Genomic DNA, 17,644 nt, shown 5'->3' on the forward strand with positions numbered 1-17,644 from the left:
CAATTAACGCAATGACAGGACGTGGAACGAGTTAATTTACCACTGGTATAATATGATGTAACACGAGGGGACGAAACAGATGCGATTCCCTGAATGAAAACCTTTTTCGAGTCTCTGAGACGCTCGAGTAGCTGAACTACCCTATTGAATGGAGGGTTCGGTTAGCGTATACGGTTGAGCTTTGTGTACCGTGGACGTTTCAACCTCGTCAAAATTCTTGGCCTTTTTCCAAGTTGCGCCGCGCATTTCGCCAATGCGGTTTTCTACAGCTAACGCGATAATGTGCCCGGATACTCGTCAAGGAATTTTGGAAAACTTAAGCGGTTTATATCGATAGCTTCTTGAAATAAATCAAGCCAATTAGAAGCTAGAAAATCTCTACGGAACGGTCTCTGATTGGTCGAGTGATTTTCGGGCAACCCCGGTGGTCCCAATTAGGTCACTCGGGATCACGAGGAAGGCTCAGGTTGCGATCCTTCTGGGGCCCCCCTTGAGACCCCTTCGGTAAACCCCATCCAAACACCGCGATGCGAAGGAGGAAACCATCCGTGACGCGACGTCAGTTCTTGATCGCTAAAATTCGGTTACGAATTTGTTCGGCACTGTCAAACCGTGACACGCTTGTCTTTTTTTCCTCTTCATTCTTCTCTTTTTCTTAATTTTTTTTCTCCTCTTTTTTCAACTATGAGACATTCATGCCGAAGAATCGTTCCGATTCGTTAATATACGGACACGTGCGGGATAACCCTAACGAAGACTAATTTCCTCCTCGGTGCACATCGTTTTTGGACTAGTCGAAATTCCGCGAAATGTATCGGATAGAGAGTGTTAAGGACAAATGAAAGACGTTGGATGTCGACAGTTACGAATAAAAGAAAAGTAAATAGAAGAAAAGAAAAGGGCGTGCAGATCATTCGTGACGCAAGTATAACAGTAACGAATGATTTATCGTACGCATATACAATATTCGCACTTTAGAAGAAATATAAAAAGTAATTATATACTCAAGATCGCAACTGATCGATTACGGGATGACCTATATCTTATCGCTTTTTCCATAAAAGTATAACAGATTGTTGACGTTATCGTTTGGCAACTATACATATAGGTATATACATGAATGTAAGTAGTTATTGAAAGTTGCAAATAAACACTTGATACGATGAATCTTGAGATTAAATTTTTCTGTTTCGCGACACGGTTGTATCGTGCACGGTACATTAAGATACAGATACAACGATAGCAAGCGAAAATAGCTTGAGAATGGCCGACGAGAAAGGCTTTCATTAACTTTTCGTCACCAGAGTTTATTCATTAATTTTTTTTCACAGGGTTTCCGATAAGCAGACGACACGGCGAAAACCGACTCGCTTTTTACACCGCAGACACATAAACGTCTACGAGGGGCCCCCTTATCGCCATGGCTTGAGATGACACATTTCTTTGTTGTTTTTTTTTTTTTTTTTTCTCTTTTTCCCGTTTGATAAAAATCCAGTTTACGAAGCCTCGGGAGTTTGTTCTCGGGCCGTGAGACCGTCTTATCTAATCGCTTATGAAATCGTCTTGTAAAACCTTGGCCATAAGGGCCACACCGGCTTCGGAAGGGACCCACCGAGCGACGATAACAATTCCAGGGGTTCAGATAAAATAGGTTGTTAACCTCATTATTACAATTCTGAAAAGGGAAGAGTATAAAGTAATTCACGAGTTGCATATGTCATCCGAAAACAGTTGACCTACATGCAAGTTGTCAAACTATGGCTAACCAAATCTTGCATATATACTTTATTGTGATATTGAAATTACTTATGTTGTTTTTTTTACTCGAAATTTCAGGCCAAATAGTCCGACTTGGGTTACAAAGTTTTTATATTTAGCATTCTGAACGCGTGAAAGTAAAGTCTCGGATTCTGACCTCCGGAAATTCCTCCCGCCTGGACCCGTCGCGAAGGACCATCTGCCAAGAACCGTTGACAACATTTTGGTTCTCATGGGAATTCAATCGGGAATAATTGTAACGTCGCACACTCGTGCATTTTTCACGTTATACACGCCGCGCGTATAGATCCGATCGTGCAATAGTCGCGGATGAATTCTCGTCGGCTAATCAACGGTCATCAATTCCCTTTCAATCGAATGTATACGCCGCTCCGATATTGCGCAAGGTTTTTTACTCGTTTCATTTTTTTCAACTTTTTACTCTCAACGAAAACCCTTTTGTAATCGACGCGCTAATTCCTCCCGGCGAGGATCCCCGGTTCTATCTTTTTTTCTTCTCCTTCGCCGCGAGCTTTCTTGTTACGATGTGATTGTTGTGTGTAAAAAAAAAAAAAAGAAGGACACGAAAGATTCCGTTGCAGCACGTTACTTCGCTTTATATCGCGTGTCAGAGTTCGTTAGATTATCATATTATTATAATCGTATAACGTCTGCGTGGTATAGAAAACTGTTAGAAAAGGTTCTAATTCGCTTTCTCAATCGCCTTGCTCAGGCCCAAGAATTCCTCTATTCCTCGTCATTGCTCAACTGTGCAAACAACAGTTACAAATGGTCTTCCTGAATAAGCGCGCGTCTCTGCGGTACACTTCGCTTGTAAAAACGAACGTATCTCATTGTTAGTATCGTACCTTAGAGAAGGTCAGTCGCATCAATGTTCCGACAGACTCGAAGAAAATCTTATCTCCTCTCGATATAACGTCGAGAAAAAAATGACGAAGAATAATGATAAAAAATTAAATAAAAATTAGCCACACCTGTGGCACGTGGTTATCGATCAGTCTCGGCTCTCTTTTCTTCTAAACTAAAAGTATCAAAGTATACAACAATATTCGCTGCTCTAGATAATTTTGTACAAGGTAACCCATTTCTGTTACCTAGAGGTAATAAAATTCAACTCGTTTACTCGTTGCCGATAATACTTGAACACTTTTGAGGTGAAAAAGTGAGCATTACCTATCCAACAACAAATCACACCGGCAATAGACCAAGTCGACTGATCGTCGTTCGTTCACGGAAGGAAACTTTTCGTCTACTCCGTTCGTTCGGGGGATTGAGCGGGTCATCGGTCTCTTGGAGTAAAGCATCCGCATAAATTATCGCGTTCAAAAAAATTAAGTTTTCTTTCTCGTTACAGCGTTTAAGTTCCTCGTTACAGAAGTAAATGCCAACCGTAGGAACCTCGGTTGAGCGCAGCGTGTCTTGTCGTGGGCCAGCAGTGAGGAGGACTGAGAAGGATGAAAGAGGATGAAGGACGTGGAAGTGGAGAAGAAGAAGGAGAAAGAGGAGGCTGCCGGCTCGGCTCTGCTGGGGGCGGCTTGCTTACTTTTTTTTCTCTCTTTTTTTATCCCTCTCCTTCTTTATTTCTCTTCTTTTTCCTTTCTCTCTCCGTTCCTCGTCCGCGGTGCCGTCCGTCAGGGTCACCCCTCTTCTTCGTACACCGCCTAAAGGGACTCATCCCGGTTTCCTGGGGCCTGGGCGAGCCTGCGCCCCGTGCGTACGTGTTCCGTGTACGTGATATTTCTGCTTATGTGAGTGAGGAGGTTCTATGTATGGATGGAAGGGGAGAAGAGAGAGAGAGAAAGAGAAATGAAGAGAAAGAGTGAAAAGGAGACAGAGAGGCAGGCAAGGCTCCAAGGATGTAAGGGAGAAAGGGGGGCAACAGGTGGATACGCAGTCTGGGTTCACGGAGGAGCACCCGTGCACCCGCCTGGAACCCCTCTCGGTTTCTCTCTTCTCTTCTCTTCTCTTCTCTTCTCTTCTCTTCTGTTTTCTTACTCCTTTTTTCTCTTTTCTTGTTTTCTCTTCTCTTTTTACTCTTACCAAAGAGGTAAAGGTGCTCGTGGTGCACCCAGCAGCAGGATTTGACGTACCATCATATCCTTGCCTTTCGTACTGTATGATAATCTGAGTCGCATGCGTAATACGCGACAAAAGGGCGTAATCCACAAGATATCACACTTGAAGAAAACTCTGTGAATCTATCATAGGACTTCCTATCCCAATAGGTGCTTTTTTTGAATCAAACCTTCTGCTGTCAGAATAACGAAAAATTTCAAAGAAATGGAATTCTTGTTCAGCTAATCGAACGAAACTGGTTTCCATATTTATTGTTTGAGTTAAATTTTTCACAAATTATTCCATCGGGCGGGACGAGAGGACCCGAATTTCCAAAGAGGGTGAAGAATATGGAGGAGGCGTTGATCTAAAATATTGAATCGTTCATCGAGTCCACACGTTATACGGCTTTTTGTGGTTTACGACTTTTTGCTTCTCAGCCCTCGAGGATATCAAAGTCCATTTCACGTCGGCTACGTATATTCAATGTGCGATCTCATTCCTACACGTACATACAATGTTGGGATTGATAAGAAGATTACAAGCAGACGGGAGAAGTCCGATTTTCTTTCTTTTTATTTCCATCGAATTTTTTTCTCTCTTCGTTTCTTTCAAGCAAGATAGCCACGCGGTTGATGATGGGTAATATCTACGGGTACGTGACCGTGACGCCTGCAGCATGAAAGGAGTTGTGTCGTGCGCTTCGATATCATTTTAAACGTGTACGTATACGTATGTAGAACGTTGGTACCTGAGCTATGGAACATGCGTATGAAAATTACGTATACATACGTCAAGCGTTATTATGGTTTTAAGAGCGGTTATTCGTCGCGATAATAACCTTGTTAGGAAACTATACATGTCCGCAGACAGCTACATTGGAACCGTACCTCACGATATACGTATAAAGGCGATAAGCTGCAGTTGTTCGAAAATGTGTCGAACGAACGAATTTAACCTAGGTCGAATCGAACGGTGTCGTTTTACGTATAGCGCGGCGTTGAACTCTCCAGATTACGTGCGATGCTCCGTATGAATAATATACATACGGGGTGACCCATTTCGATCGTTCCAGCCGAATGTATTCGCCAGCGAAAGTCGATTCGAGGAAAAAAGTTGCATCGCATTGAGAGGGACAAATGATGCGGCTGAATAACTTTTTCGCTTTTTAATTTCTCTCCTCTCGTTTTCCAGATTCAAAGGAACATTTCAATTCACCGATCGATATGAATGAAAGGCTATTTTAAAACACCGATAAGAGAAAAAAGAAAAAACAACGTGAGATACGGTATATGCGAAACGATATACTTTTTGCAAATACTATTCTGATTCGACGGTCATTTTTAGCCATAAATATCACGCCACTTTTACGGTATAACACCCATTTCGGTTCACAAAAGTATACCTGCTACGGATGTTCAAAAACTTTGAAATGGGCCACCACGTACATAACTGTGATGTTGAGTAAGTTCGAGCCTCGATGTCAACGCGGATGTTGTTATCGGTTCGTCTCCTAATTTAAAGCGTATTATATAAATGCAATTGACGTTGAATCGGAATAAGAACAGTTGTGTCATTTGAAACTATGTATACCTACAATACGAATCACTACAGGTGAAACGAGATCGAATGAGAAATAAGTACAATCTCTGATGAAATGTCTCCGGATTCCGTAAATATTTTGTTCAATATCACGATGTCCTTGACCGAAAAATCGTTTAACCGTTCGCCCGCGGTTATTGTTATATCAAATTCAAAGATTTCGATGACATAACCGATGTCGTTCAATCTATACGATCGGGATTATGACGGGCGATTATCGCGATAACAGCGGTGGAAAATTTTTATAAAATACGATCCACGTGTTCGAAGTTAAAACACCAGGTGAATCGCGTACATATATATATACTAACCGAAAAGCATCATGTATTTTTGTAGGAGGCTTTTGATATTTTTTTAATACGCATATACACAATATATAAGGAGTGGGAGTTATCACACACATATATCCAAAAACATATACGTATACTCGTTCGGTAAAATAGGGCGACTGAGGTTTTTTTTTTTTGAAATTTTTTTGTATTCTTTTTTCTCTCTCTCTTTTCTATTTCCAAACTCTATTCAAAAGAAGGTTGAATAGAAGACGAAGAAGGCGCCTAGGAGAGCCCTAGGCTCGCATTGTGTAGACGCCTTTGCCGGTAACTAGTTTCCTTATGGCCTCAGGACCCTTTCTTTAATTTTTTTAAATTTCTATGCATCGTTTCGTCTCCCTCTTGGCCCATTTTTCTCGTACGGGTCCAGCTACGAAATAAGGTGCCCCCAAGGGCCTGCGGAGGCTACCCGGAGGAGGACCTGGAAATCCTTATTCTTTTTCTTTCCATCCTCTTCTTTTTATACTTCATTTCTTTCTCTTTTTATTTCATTTTCTTTTGCAGCAGCGAGCCGCGCGAACTTGTTTAAAGAGCTGGCTGGGTTGCGCGTATTATAACCAACGATGCGTCACCGCGTAGACGCGGTAAGGAATTGATACGGAAGGCACCAATAAGAAAAAATCTAATTGAACGTCAAAACAATATTTCTCGGTGGGTTATGCGTCGGCAATTATCAAAGGAGGGTCCTCGGCTCCAGTCACGCTCAAGACGGGAGCCATTCCAGATCCTATCTCATATAGTTACGTATCCAACCTCCCAACCACCTCTATTTCTCTCCTTTTTCTTCCCTCTCTCCCTCTCTCCCTCCCTCTCCCCCTCCCACTCTTTCTCTTCTTTTCCTCCTACATTTTCGTTTCGTCCCTTCCAGCCCTTTCAATTCATTCCAGAGATTCATCTCTAACCTGCAGTATCCTTATAGCCGGACCGCAACGCGCTGCAGGGTGACCATGTTAACCTTGGAATTTAAACGCGTCATGACTTTCCCCCAGATTATCAGCTCTATCTTAAATCAAACGGTTACGGTGAAGTTAATTTTTCCTTCACCTTCTTGTTTTATCTCGTAAAGTGGGGCTGCGGACAACCGTCGCGCAAGGGGTGCGTATACGTATGTTGTTCGCGAACGGAGTACAGCCAATAATCTTAAAGTCGTTCGTGGTCAAATTCCCATGTCTCCTACTACGCAGTGTAGTTTTCCGTTGTCCCTGTTTCCCATGGACTTCCTAAACATTGACTTCCTTAAGAAACGGAGCAGATGGCTTATTAATTCGATGACCACAACCCGCGTGCCCTCAAGTTCCCACCCCGACCAAAAGCACTTGTTACTTCCTTACCCAAACTCCAAGGTGGTGCCGGAGAGTTTTTGGGCGGGTACGTTACGTTCGTTCCCTTCGTCTCCCTCTTCATCTCCCTCTTTTTTCGTTATTTTGTCGTTACAACAAAATTCCGGTCGCTTCTCCATCGCAAAATTATTGTCTCTCGAAATTCAAGTCTCGATTAGGATTCCCATCCTAAGAATATTTCGCACGTCGAAATATAAAGATAGAAGCGAATCGTTTTTAGCAAGTGAGTAAAACGACATTGGTTTTCGGGAAAAGACGGTAGTTTCCACGAGGGTGAAACATCGGCTTACTATATGTATCGAGTGCATGTGCAGGAGGGCATATGGGTAGTGTGGCGTATACAGAGGTTTGAAAGAAAGGCGCAAGGTGCTGCCTCCACACTCGATCTCCACATGCCCACGTTGCAGTTGCGTTACGATCGCCGTCTTCTTCTGCTTCCACTTCTTCTTCTTCTTCCTCTTCTTCTTTCACTTCTTCTTCTTCTTCGACTGGGAGAAGCGCGGTGCGGTGAGGTCTTGGCCGTTACGGCAGCTGATTGTCGGACGAGCAGCAGGTGAATGTGGGAGAAGGTATTTCTCGCGTGTAAAGGTGTGTCCTTATACTATTGTTGCCAAGCGATCGACGAGAGTTCTTATAATTTTTTAACTATTCATTACCTATTTTCAACCAAGTCCGTAAAACCGAACCGTCGATCCTATCGGCTACCTGGTCTAAAATACGCCGATAACAACCACATTTCATTTCACACGCGTAGAAATGCGTGAATAGCGAGGTCTAGCTGTTCTCTTCTCGTCTCTACGATCGGTCTCTTATTCTTCATTTTATTCTACTGAATTTATTGGACTTTTTAATTTCGTTTTTTGAGGCACTTTGACCAGCTGCGAATGCAGAAATCAGGGTGCAGCAATATTAATCGTTATAGTTGTCTGTCGTTAATATCCAGCAGCTGCAACGAGCTAAAAAGTACAAGATTATACGACTGCATCGGGTCCTCCCGTAAAACCGAGAAGCGTAGTTATAAAATAGCCGATTAATTATCGGTGAAATGGTTGTACGCTTTGACTCGGATAAGATTACCATTTCATTCGTGGATAGGGTTACCGGTGCACCGATTATGTTGATCGCCCGAATTGTGGCCGTTACTAAACTTCGACGTCGTGTTTCGCTGTTTGAATTTAGTTCGTCCGTGCGTAATTTGTATCCTCGATCGAACGTCGATGAAATTCAAATAGCTGTATAGTCAGTGAAAACGATCCATCCGCGTATCGATTTCATTTGACCCCCCCCCCCTCAACCGAAAAAGGAAGTAAGAAGCAGGTCTTCGTCGGCGGTTCAAAAGGGTTGCTTATACTTTCCCACAACACCCGCGTCTGCGCATCAAATACATTTCCTTCTCAGGGTGCGCTGAGCGCTCTCACCTCATCCCCCGAAGACAGGAACCTTAAAATGCTCTCGTCGACCCCATGGATTTATGACCTGGCAACTAAAGATCTTGGATAGGTTATAGAGTCTCTGAAGAGTCCCGGTACCTACTGGCTTTTAGTTGTGGGGAAAATCACTGCTCTCAGTTTTCTCAGATTTTTTTTTTACTACTTCCTCTTTACTTTTTGTTACGATAGACAATGTAATGACGATGAATCTGGAGCACTTTCACTTTTGGACATCGATCGTTATGAGATCGATTATTTTTATTACGAAAATAAGAATTTTTTTAACGTTCCGAGTAAGAAAAAAAGCAAAAGAATTGAACAATTATAATGCGATGGATCTGGTGACGATAATTAGTCGATTTGATATATCGATTGGCAGTTATGTGCATGGGTGTTTTTTTTACGAAGCAGGCATCGTCGCTCGTCTCTCGCGGCATCGTCGTGTGTCAACTGTCAAAGAATTGTTTATGCCGGCTAAGATCACAAAGCCGAGATACAAAAAAAGGAATATAAGGAGCAGACGCTCGCGCCCGAGAGAAAGGGAGACGTACGACGAAGGATGAAGAAATAGGGAGAGAGGGAGAATGCGATATAGCTTGGGGTGATGCGTTTCACCTGTATGCTCGATACAGCTGCTGCTACCATGGCCTAAGCAACCTGCCGACCGACCACCGGTCGGTTGGCCCTTGGACGGTAAGGTGCTTCTTCGAGAACATCGAGAAAGTGGGGGGGGTTTGGGTCTCCTGCAGAAGACGTTGCTCGCAACGGAAATTTGTAGAAAGTGTGTATCGTTCGGTTCAATTTTTATAGGCATACCCATACGGAGCACGCCGAGTGGAGATCTGTCGTTGAGATGGCGAAGAAGGGAGGAGGGAAGGGAAGAAAAGGAAGCGAGAGAATAAGACGAGGGTGCGAGCTGGCCGGTGGAAGAAACGACTTTAAGTGTAGCACCACTTAAGTACACTTGTTCGATACACTTGTAGACTTTATACTTCTGACCAAATGGCACCTGGTGCACCTGACTCGAGGGCGAAGGTTTCAACGGTTCTTACCTTTCAATCTCTAATTATATTCCGTTCCTTTGTTAACCGATTCTTCGCGAGGGTCTGTTATCGAACATTGACCGCATACGTGTTCCATCATTTTTCCTCTTTCACTGGTTTATCGCTGGATTTGGTGTAACCGTGCAAAATTTGCTTCCCTTCTATCTACGGATCACGGTCCTGAATCCTTCGATCGGAACTATCGACGCGATGACATGATCGAATGGACGGCGGTTGCAGTACGGGGTTGAATATTCGTGTTGGGCTTCCGGAGACACGGGCGATGATAGTCAAGAATCAGCGATCGTCCGACAGACGATAATAGCTCGCGGCGACCATTAGATCGGGGACAGATAGAGAAGAAAAGAGTCTTCGCCAATGGACTAATAATACATACAAAACTCACTCCTCGCGGGTCTCCAGATCGTACGGGTTGCGAGCAACAGGTGTGTAGCAGGTGCGCGAGCCTCCGGATCGCCCAACGTTCGATGCTCTACGGGCGTCGTTCGCCACGACGAAGTTCCTCCGCGTTCACCTGACCCTCCGAAGGTCCCACGCGGGGCGGCGAGTCACCCAACGAACTTCCAACCGCGCGTTGTGTCTTTCGCCTCCTTCGGCTTCAACGCGGGAACCTTACGATGTAACCGCCTCATTCCTTGGCGCCCTTGCCGCGTGCATGCGATCCCCGCCATCCCCGTCCCTGGATAACCCGCCCCCGATTCCCTCCGACCGAGGCCTAGACGTAGAACGGAAAGGTTGCCAATGCTGTCGGGTGCGAGGCACCACCATCATCATCATCATCATCATCATTTTCTCCGAACGTATGGGACGCCCGATACAGTTTTAATACGTGAAGCAGAGGTGCAGCAGAGCCCCCTGCGCAGCAGGTGCACCGCAGGTGATTCTCCCTCCCCACTCTTTTATTATATATCGCGGGTCTCGTTTCTCCTTCTTGGTCCCCGTGGGACTCTTAGCTCTCCCGAGAGAGTGCCGCAGCACAACCGCACTCCGATGAACCGCGGCACAAGCCTCGTCTCTCCTCCCTCCTATCCTCCGGCCCCCGCAGTCGACCTTTTTCACCACCAAAAAATCGTTTCTCCAACGGTGGAATTTCGTACGTCCGGGACAGTACCGAAGCTAAGAGTCGACGAGCGAGTGACGAGCCGCCTCCGACGACACGTCCGCAAAGAATAATTCATTCTGGCGCTTTTTTTTTTTTACTCTACTTTTATCTTTTGTCCTGTTGTTTTTGTTTTTTTTTCTCCCTTTTCACCCACTCCCGAGATTAACCTTCTTCGACCAACAAGAATCTGATTCAAGCTCATTTGTCTCAATAGGTAAAACTGAACGTAGGTGAACCGAATGTAACGTCGTGTATAATAATTCGTCAATGACGTCACCATTGGTAACAATATTGAATCGTACATGGCATTACACTCCACTTCTGTGCTAGGAGGCGGATTGTTATTTTCCTCTCATTTATTAAGTAAAAAAAAGTCATCCATATCCTGATTAAGGACCACCCTAGTTGAGTAAGAAGGTACTTACATGAATTTTTACCTCGAATTTTTTCAGCCCTTGTGTTGAATTTCATTCCCAGGCGTAACCCAGCTATTGGACTATTAGGCTTCTGAGAGAATTACGTAATGATCAAAGTATCGTATGACCACCGTATGACCACTAATGGTGACTGGTCAATCCCGGCAATCGAAGCCTAACAAGATTTAATTCAAAAGCCGAGCCATGAAAATGGAGCTTTTCCAAATATATGGCTATTAGATGGACCATGCTTGACATAGAAAAATGGGTTCTGCTTAGAAATAAATTTGTTCATCTCAATTCAAAACTGAAAACGGATTAGAATTGGGGCGCATTTCGATCAATCGAAGTTTCCTTCCTCTTCTTCTCTTCCCGCGTTATTTCCTGGGTTTACACAGACCGACGTGATATTATTTTGATTCGGTTCGATTCAACAGGTGACTCTCTGCCATACGGAGAGCGCCAAGTGAAGCTAGACTGAAAGTACCTGCGGCTGAGGTTACGATTATTATTCGATAGAAAATATAACATGTGTTGGACACGCGCGACAGATGGCAAAAGTGTTGCCTTGTGCATCCGCAACAAAATTCGAACAAACTATTCTCAAGGCCATCTAATACCGTTCCTGGGGCAATCACACCTCGACAAATCATTAACGCCTCGTCGTCATTAGGCCAACTCGTCGATCTAAACCCCGATGAAGTCGGGTTCGGGTTCGAGTTTACCGGCGAAACTTTCGAACATCGAATCCTCCCGATGAGCTTGATAAATATTTGTACGCACGCTGTACAATCGATGATTATTATACGCTGCATTATTCATCTAATTTTGAACATTGATGGAGCAAGGGCTACAGAATCCCTACGAGGCGGGAGTCTACCGTATACGTTACTTCAGCGAGAATGAATGCGAGTTTGTTAAAAAGTTTAAGAATGGAAGAAGATTTTTTTGAATGGTACTAAGAATCGGCTGCCGAGCTTCGTTCTTTCATTCTCGAATGAAACGGCCAAAGACGTTATATACCTATACATATGTACAGTTGAAAAATGATCAGAAGTCGTAATAATCAACATAATGAAACACGATCTTTGGCCATCATTGATAAATTGTCAATCTATCAACTTTGAACCATATCTTGATTGAAATTATTCAATAACATTGTATGTATTTGATTTTTTCCTTCTCACGGCCCACGTTGCGTAGATAAATTATAATTGAGTTAACTTATTAATTATTACAAAAGAGCTGACAAGTCAGGCAATCATATTAGTGAAACGTTTAACCCCCCGTAAACACGTTATGCACACGTAGCTATAAGTTGTTTTACAATACAGAGGGTAGATTTATGGATGAAATCTCAAATAAACGCCTGCTTCCGTGCGCCCCGACGCGTGAAATGACCCCTAGCCCTCTGAGCCGCATGTAAACGCGCATGGGTATTTTCGAAGTACCTGCTCCACCAGTTATATCAGCAACTTATATAGTGCTAACGCCAAGTTCCGGTGGGACCGGAAACGGGCCCATATTCAGCGATATTCATAACTCAGACGCTTGACGCCGCGCCCACCACACCACCGTTCAGTTCGCCTGGCCCTACCTTACTTCATATGTATACCAGTCGGTGCAACGCGTCTAGGTATACATAAGTATTATAAATGCCGCACTCTGGGAAAACGGTTGAAAAGTGGGCAGATATTTAAATGCAGGTGGATTCACACCAGGGTTTTCACTCTATCGATGCGAACGAAAAATATAAATTCACCCCTTGATGTCCCTTGATTTCATGAAAGTCATTTCAACGGTAGTAGAAAATTCTTTCTAGATCAGCCTAGACGAACACTTCTCGATGCTTATCCATAGAATTGAGTTGTTGCTAATATATGGGACTGGCACATTGACCTGTGAAATAAATTGTCATCTCAATAATTGCCAACATATAATGTGTGGAATGAGTATTATGAAAAATGAGTATTATGAGTATTATTGTATTATGAAAAAGACCTTTAACCGTCACAGCTTCCTTGTGTTGGCATATTTGAGATAACGCTCGAGCTTCGGCGGCGATATAGGTGACGTCAATCGATTTTATATTGGTGTGTATATATACATGTATAATATATACATATTTTTATGAGGAATCGATTAACTCAAGTTCTTCTCATCAATCCGAATCTCGATTTAAAATATATTCACGAGACATAATATGGATCCGTTCACTGTTGCATACGAGTTTCTCTACATTATACGTATATAATGCAGTTGGATTCAGCAGTTAATTTTTTTTTTTTTTTTCTCCTTTATTCCATCAGTTCTGTTCATTGTTAATAAAGGTTAGATAAATGCAGCGAAGAAAATGTTCTAACCAATAATTCATCAGCTATTCATTACTGCGGGTTAAAGATCGTCGAATGAAAACGTCTCATTAATTAAATAAGACTTCTTTTTCAACGACGGCCATGTTCTTAACTGATACATCATATTCGCATTATTGACGATCGCAGAAGCGTCTGATTATCTTTACGACAATTTTTGCTAATTAGGAGGAATGAAACCGCTTAGATTATATCATGTTGTTGGACTAATCTAGTTATTGGAGCGAAACGAATTGGACATCGACATTTTGTATTCCAGACGATATTTATTTATACATTTCATATGCAGAATTAAGACGAGAATACATTGATTGATGGCGAGTCTATTTTGTCACGAATAATTTGAAGTCTGTTAGAGTTGGACAAAATTTTGAAAAACTAAACGTTGCTAATTTGGTATAGATGGTGGCAGAACAATTTCGAATAAAAGGAAATTCGCTTTTTAATAATTCAATGTATTTATTGTTTGCGTTGCTGTTTGTTTGCTTTCCACTGTCGATGATGTCAAGATTTACTCATCCAACATAAAGTACATAACCATCGCCGATAATGTAGACGAATGCCTGTTCTGTAAGGAGTATCTCTTGGTATCAGGGAATATTTTATACCATTGGTCGATTTTAACAAATGTGTAACATGATTATCGTCAATATTATACATAAGTGAATCTGATGGATAATTTTTTTTTAATATCTATATATTATCATAAAGAAATTGCCAACTGAGTGTCAGTTACTGAAATCAATCATCTTTCCCATCGAATCCGGAAAAATCGAAAGATTTCGATGTTTTTCTTTCTCGTCACGCCATTTCTAATGAAATATTTTCTTCGATAATGATCGTAGTAAAATTACATATGATAAAAGTTCGGAAATTTTTATTTGCAGATGATCGAAACGTGTAAGAACGAAATTCATGAAAACGGTCCCGATCTCGCGTGACAAGAGGAAAATTCTTTTTTCAACATCATCGACGAGTTTGTAGGTATCGGCAGAAGTTTACGGGATTTTATGACGTTTTTCCACCAGTACGTTGACAGTTTCGGGCTCCTCGGTGTTGAAGGATCATCGAAATCCACACTAACGATTCCGAATTTAACTCTGTGAATCAATAAGCGTGAAGGGAAAAAACTACTGAATTTTCATGCGCATATTCGAAACGTTCCGAAATATGTAAGAAGTTATGTACTTACGTGAAACCGGAGTTCCATTCGAAGAGATCAATGATGCTCCAAATAGTGTAAGCCTTTACATTACAGCCATCACGTTTGACCGCTTTCAATAATTCCGTCAAATAGAGGTAATGATACCTAATGCGATTGTAATCTTCAATTTCTCCGTGATCAGGACACCCATTTTCCGTTATCCATACCGGTGGGTTGTCATATTCGTCTTTCAACTTGCGAAGCAAATCACCAAAGGCGGAAGGCAAGACCTACAAAAAAATTCGCCGCAATGTCGTAATGGACGTATATTATTGTAATCCTAATGCATGATAAATGAGTAAAAATTTCAAATGGATAATTACATAAAAACCAATACCGGCGGATGCCTCCCAGCTAGGAAGAATACCATTTATCAAACCAGTGTCGGAATTATATATTCCCTTCCGTTCGTCGGGATCACGTGTAACGTAAACTGGTGTGTAATGATTAAAGGCAAAGTAATCCCAAGTTCCTCTGTAAACCATCAAATGAAAGAGAGTAATGAATATTTGTTCGGTAATGATCAGCGATTCGTAACCGCATATAAGTATGTAGGTATGAACTCACTTGATGTAGGATATCCACTTTTTAGAGAATCTTGGTAATCGAGAACGTGAGTAGCCTTGAGCTTTGCTGACCAAAGCCACTCTGCTTTTCATGATTTCGGGATAATCTCCCTTATAGATCGGATGAGCCATCCATCCACAGTCAAACTGAAAAGCAGTATCTACATCATTGCCATCCGCTGCAACATATCCCATGCATTGGAGTGCAATGCTAAGCTGACCATTTTGGGTTGCTCGAAACTCTTTGTCATACATGTGATAAGTCTTGGCATGGGCTTTCAAAATATTGTGTCCGCAAAGATACACCCCGACATCCCCGAGGTCTTTACCTGAATAAAAAAATGAACCAATAATAAAAACGATAGGCTCTAATCAGTTTTTGGCCATTTTTTAATCCATAATCGCCAAACTCGAAACAGAAATTTTCAAATACCCGGTGCTATTTGTAGCGAGTTCACGTAATAACCATAACGGCAAATTAAGGTGGGTTCGTTAATCGTTACCCATCTTTGCACCTTATCGCCCAAGGCTTTAAACATGATCCTAGCATAATCGACGAACAAGTCTACAATTATTTCGTTAGTCCATCCTCCCATTTCCTCCAAGAATTGCGGATGATCCCAGTGGTACAATGTAACGATCGGCTCGATACCGTTTTCCAACAGTTCATTGATCAAATTTTTATAATACTGGATTCCGTCTTTGTTTATTTGATTTGTGTATCCAGTTGGGAGGATACGTGACCAGCTGATTGAAAATCGGTAATAATCCAACTGAAACATTTACTGGAAATTCATTGTGATGTCACGTGCAATGCCGTATATTTTTCAAACTTTTCAACTCACCCCTAAGGATTTTATGTACTTAACATCCTCCTTGTATTTATAGTACGAATTGCTGGTGGTATCTCCGTTGCTTCCATCTGCTATTCGCTCTGGCTTGGTTTTTGTGAACCAATCCCATACGCTTTCGCCTCTTCCTGAAATCATCGATGATTTTACAGTCAGTGGATAACTGATATCTATATCAATTGTGTAAGATTCGTTTATTACCGCTGACGTTCCAAGCCCCTTCTACTTGATAAGATGAAGTTGCAGTCCCGATTAAAAAACCTTTGGGAAAAGTGAGATCCACACCTTTCCCCGAAGTAATTCTGGACGGTGATTTTTGAAATAACAGTGCAAAATTCTACATAAATTGAAGAATTAAAATGAAGAATACAAACCCAACGAAAGCCACATAGCTGAAGATCACAATTATCCAGACCTGCTTCATGGTAGCTTATGAATTCACTGCGAAATTCCTTTTTTACTGAAGCGTTTGTTCAACTATAACACCAGTTCCTTTCACAGCAGTTGTTTTTATAGGGAAGCATTAGTTTTAATTGGTCGATTGAATTAGAACTTTGCTTTTGAGACATGATCTGATAGGGTCGAACCTATGTGTGATAAAAACAGAAAAACAATTGTCCCGAGGCAATCAACAATTTCGATGATCTGTTTGATAATACCTATACCTATTGAGCGCAGTTAATTAGAGTTATTGATTCAGATTTGTCTCTAAAACATTAGAGACTGACCCAAATTTATCGATGAGGAGACGTGGCTTCTCTGCCGTTATGTATACAGCTGGTATGTTGCGCTCCTCGATATTTTTTTTTGTTTCCGATGTTGAAAAATAATTTATAGAAGAAACAATTAGGTTCACAGTATCGATGTGTAGATATTGCAATTGATAAATAAAACCTTGAAGTACTTCTGTGGATTTTTTCAAAACCTTAGTAAACTTTTCAGTAATTTTACACGCAGATGCGGAAGACCTATGTGAACTGTTCTACCTAAAGGGACAACAGATCCATTGACATTATTTGTAGTGCACGACTGCGAAGAAAACAACAATTTGCGGTCAAATCTAGCAGAATTGTCAAGAAAGGAGTTTAGTAACGTATACACTTCAGTATTGGGTTTTCTTCTGCAGGAAAAGATCTCGAATGCAAATTTGAATAGTGATGGTAGCAACATTGAGTAACTATACTATGGTAACGATCATGATTTTTCATTGCTTCTGCGGTCCTTTGAATTTTAAAGCAATTCTTAATTTGTAGAGCGCTGTTCAAGACATTTTTCGTGGTCAGCATCTGCAAATTATAACAACTGGATGTATAGAACGACGCTTGGAAATTCAATTTTCGAAAAGTGAAGAATAAATGCTCGCTGCGTCGCGTTCACATCGTGTCATAATCTTCTGTCAACATCAACCGTTGTCAATGACGTCAGTAGGTATGCTTGATTGCTCGCTGATCTCAATCCTAGGGAACTCAGCTTCGTCACTAGAAGTAAGTAATACATTGTGTTGCTTCGTAGTTGGCTAACTGGTCCAAAGTAA

General features: G+C 41.9%; 1 protein-coding gene across 2 annotated transcripts; it reads right to left on the reverse strand.

Annotated features, from left to right (window-relative positions):
• Positions 1-13,979: 13,979 nt before the first annotated feature.
• On the reverse strand, positions 13,980-17,292 carry LOC105684747 (myrosinase 1-like). 2 transcript variants are annotated; one of them, XM_012398370.2, is made up of 9 exons: positions 16,776-17,292; positions 16,485-16,697; positions 16,312-16,412; positions 16,105-16,238; positions 15,693-16,032; positions 15,261-15,588; positions 15,017-15,167; positions 14,682-14,923; positions 13,980-14,589 (listed from the first exon to the last, which is right to left on the reverse strand). In XM_012398370.2, the coding sequence occupies exons 2-9, from the start codon at positions 16,532-16,534 to the stop codon at positions 14,403-14,405; spliced, it is 1,533 nt and encodes a 510-aa protein (XP_012253793.2). In that variant the 5' UTR covers positions 16,535-16,697; positions 16,776-17,292; the 3' UTR covers positions 13,980-14,402. The 2 variants fall into 2 exon arrangements, with proteins under 2 accessions (XP_012253793.2, XP_048506608.1); XM_048650651.1 differs by lacking the exons at positions 16,312-16,412; positions 16,485-16,697; positions 16,776-17,292 and having other exon boundaries at positions 15,693-16,044; positions 16,105-16,242.
• Between the last annotated feature and the right edge of the window lie 352 nt (positions 17,293-17,644).

The sequence above is a fragment of the Athalia rosae genome, chromosome 2, assembly GCF_917208135.1.
Source record: "Athalia rosae chromosome 2, iyAthRosa1.1, whole genome shotgun sequence".
Taxonomy (NCBI): Eukaryota; Metazoa; Arthropoda; class Insecta; order Hymenoptera; family Athaliidae; genus Athalia; species Athalia rosae.

What these genes read in the sequence shown, in the direction of transcription:
- LOC105684747 (XM_012398370.2), bottom strand. Translation starts at nt 16,534, where the DNA reads ATGAAGCAGGTCTGGATAATTGTGATCTTCAGCTATGTGGCTTTCGTT. An exon ending in AGCTATGTGGCTTTCGTTGG is followed by an intron (nt 16,413 to 16,484) that starts GTTTGTATTCTT and finishes ATCACCGTCCAG; the next exon opens with AATTACTTCGGGGAAAGGTG. An exon ending in CCGCCGGTATTGGTTTTTAT is followed by an intron (nt 14,924 to 15,016) that starts GTAATTATCCAT and finishes ATTTTTTTGTAG; the next exon opens with GTCTTGCCTTCCGCCTTTGG.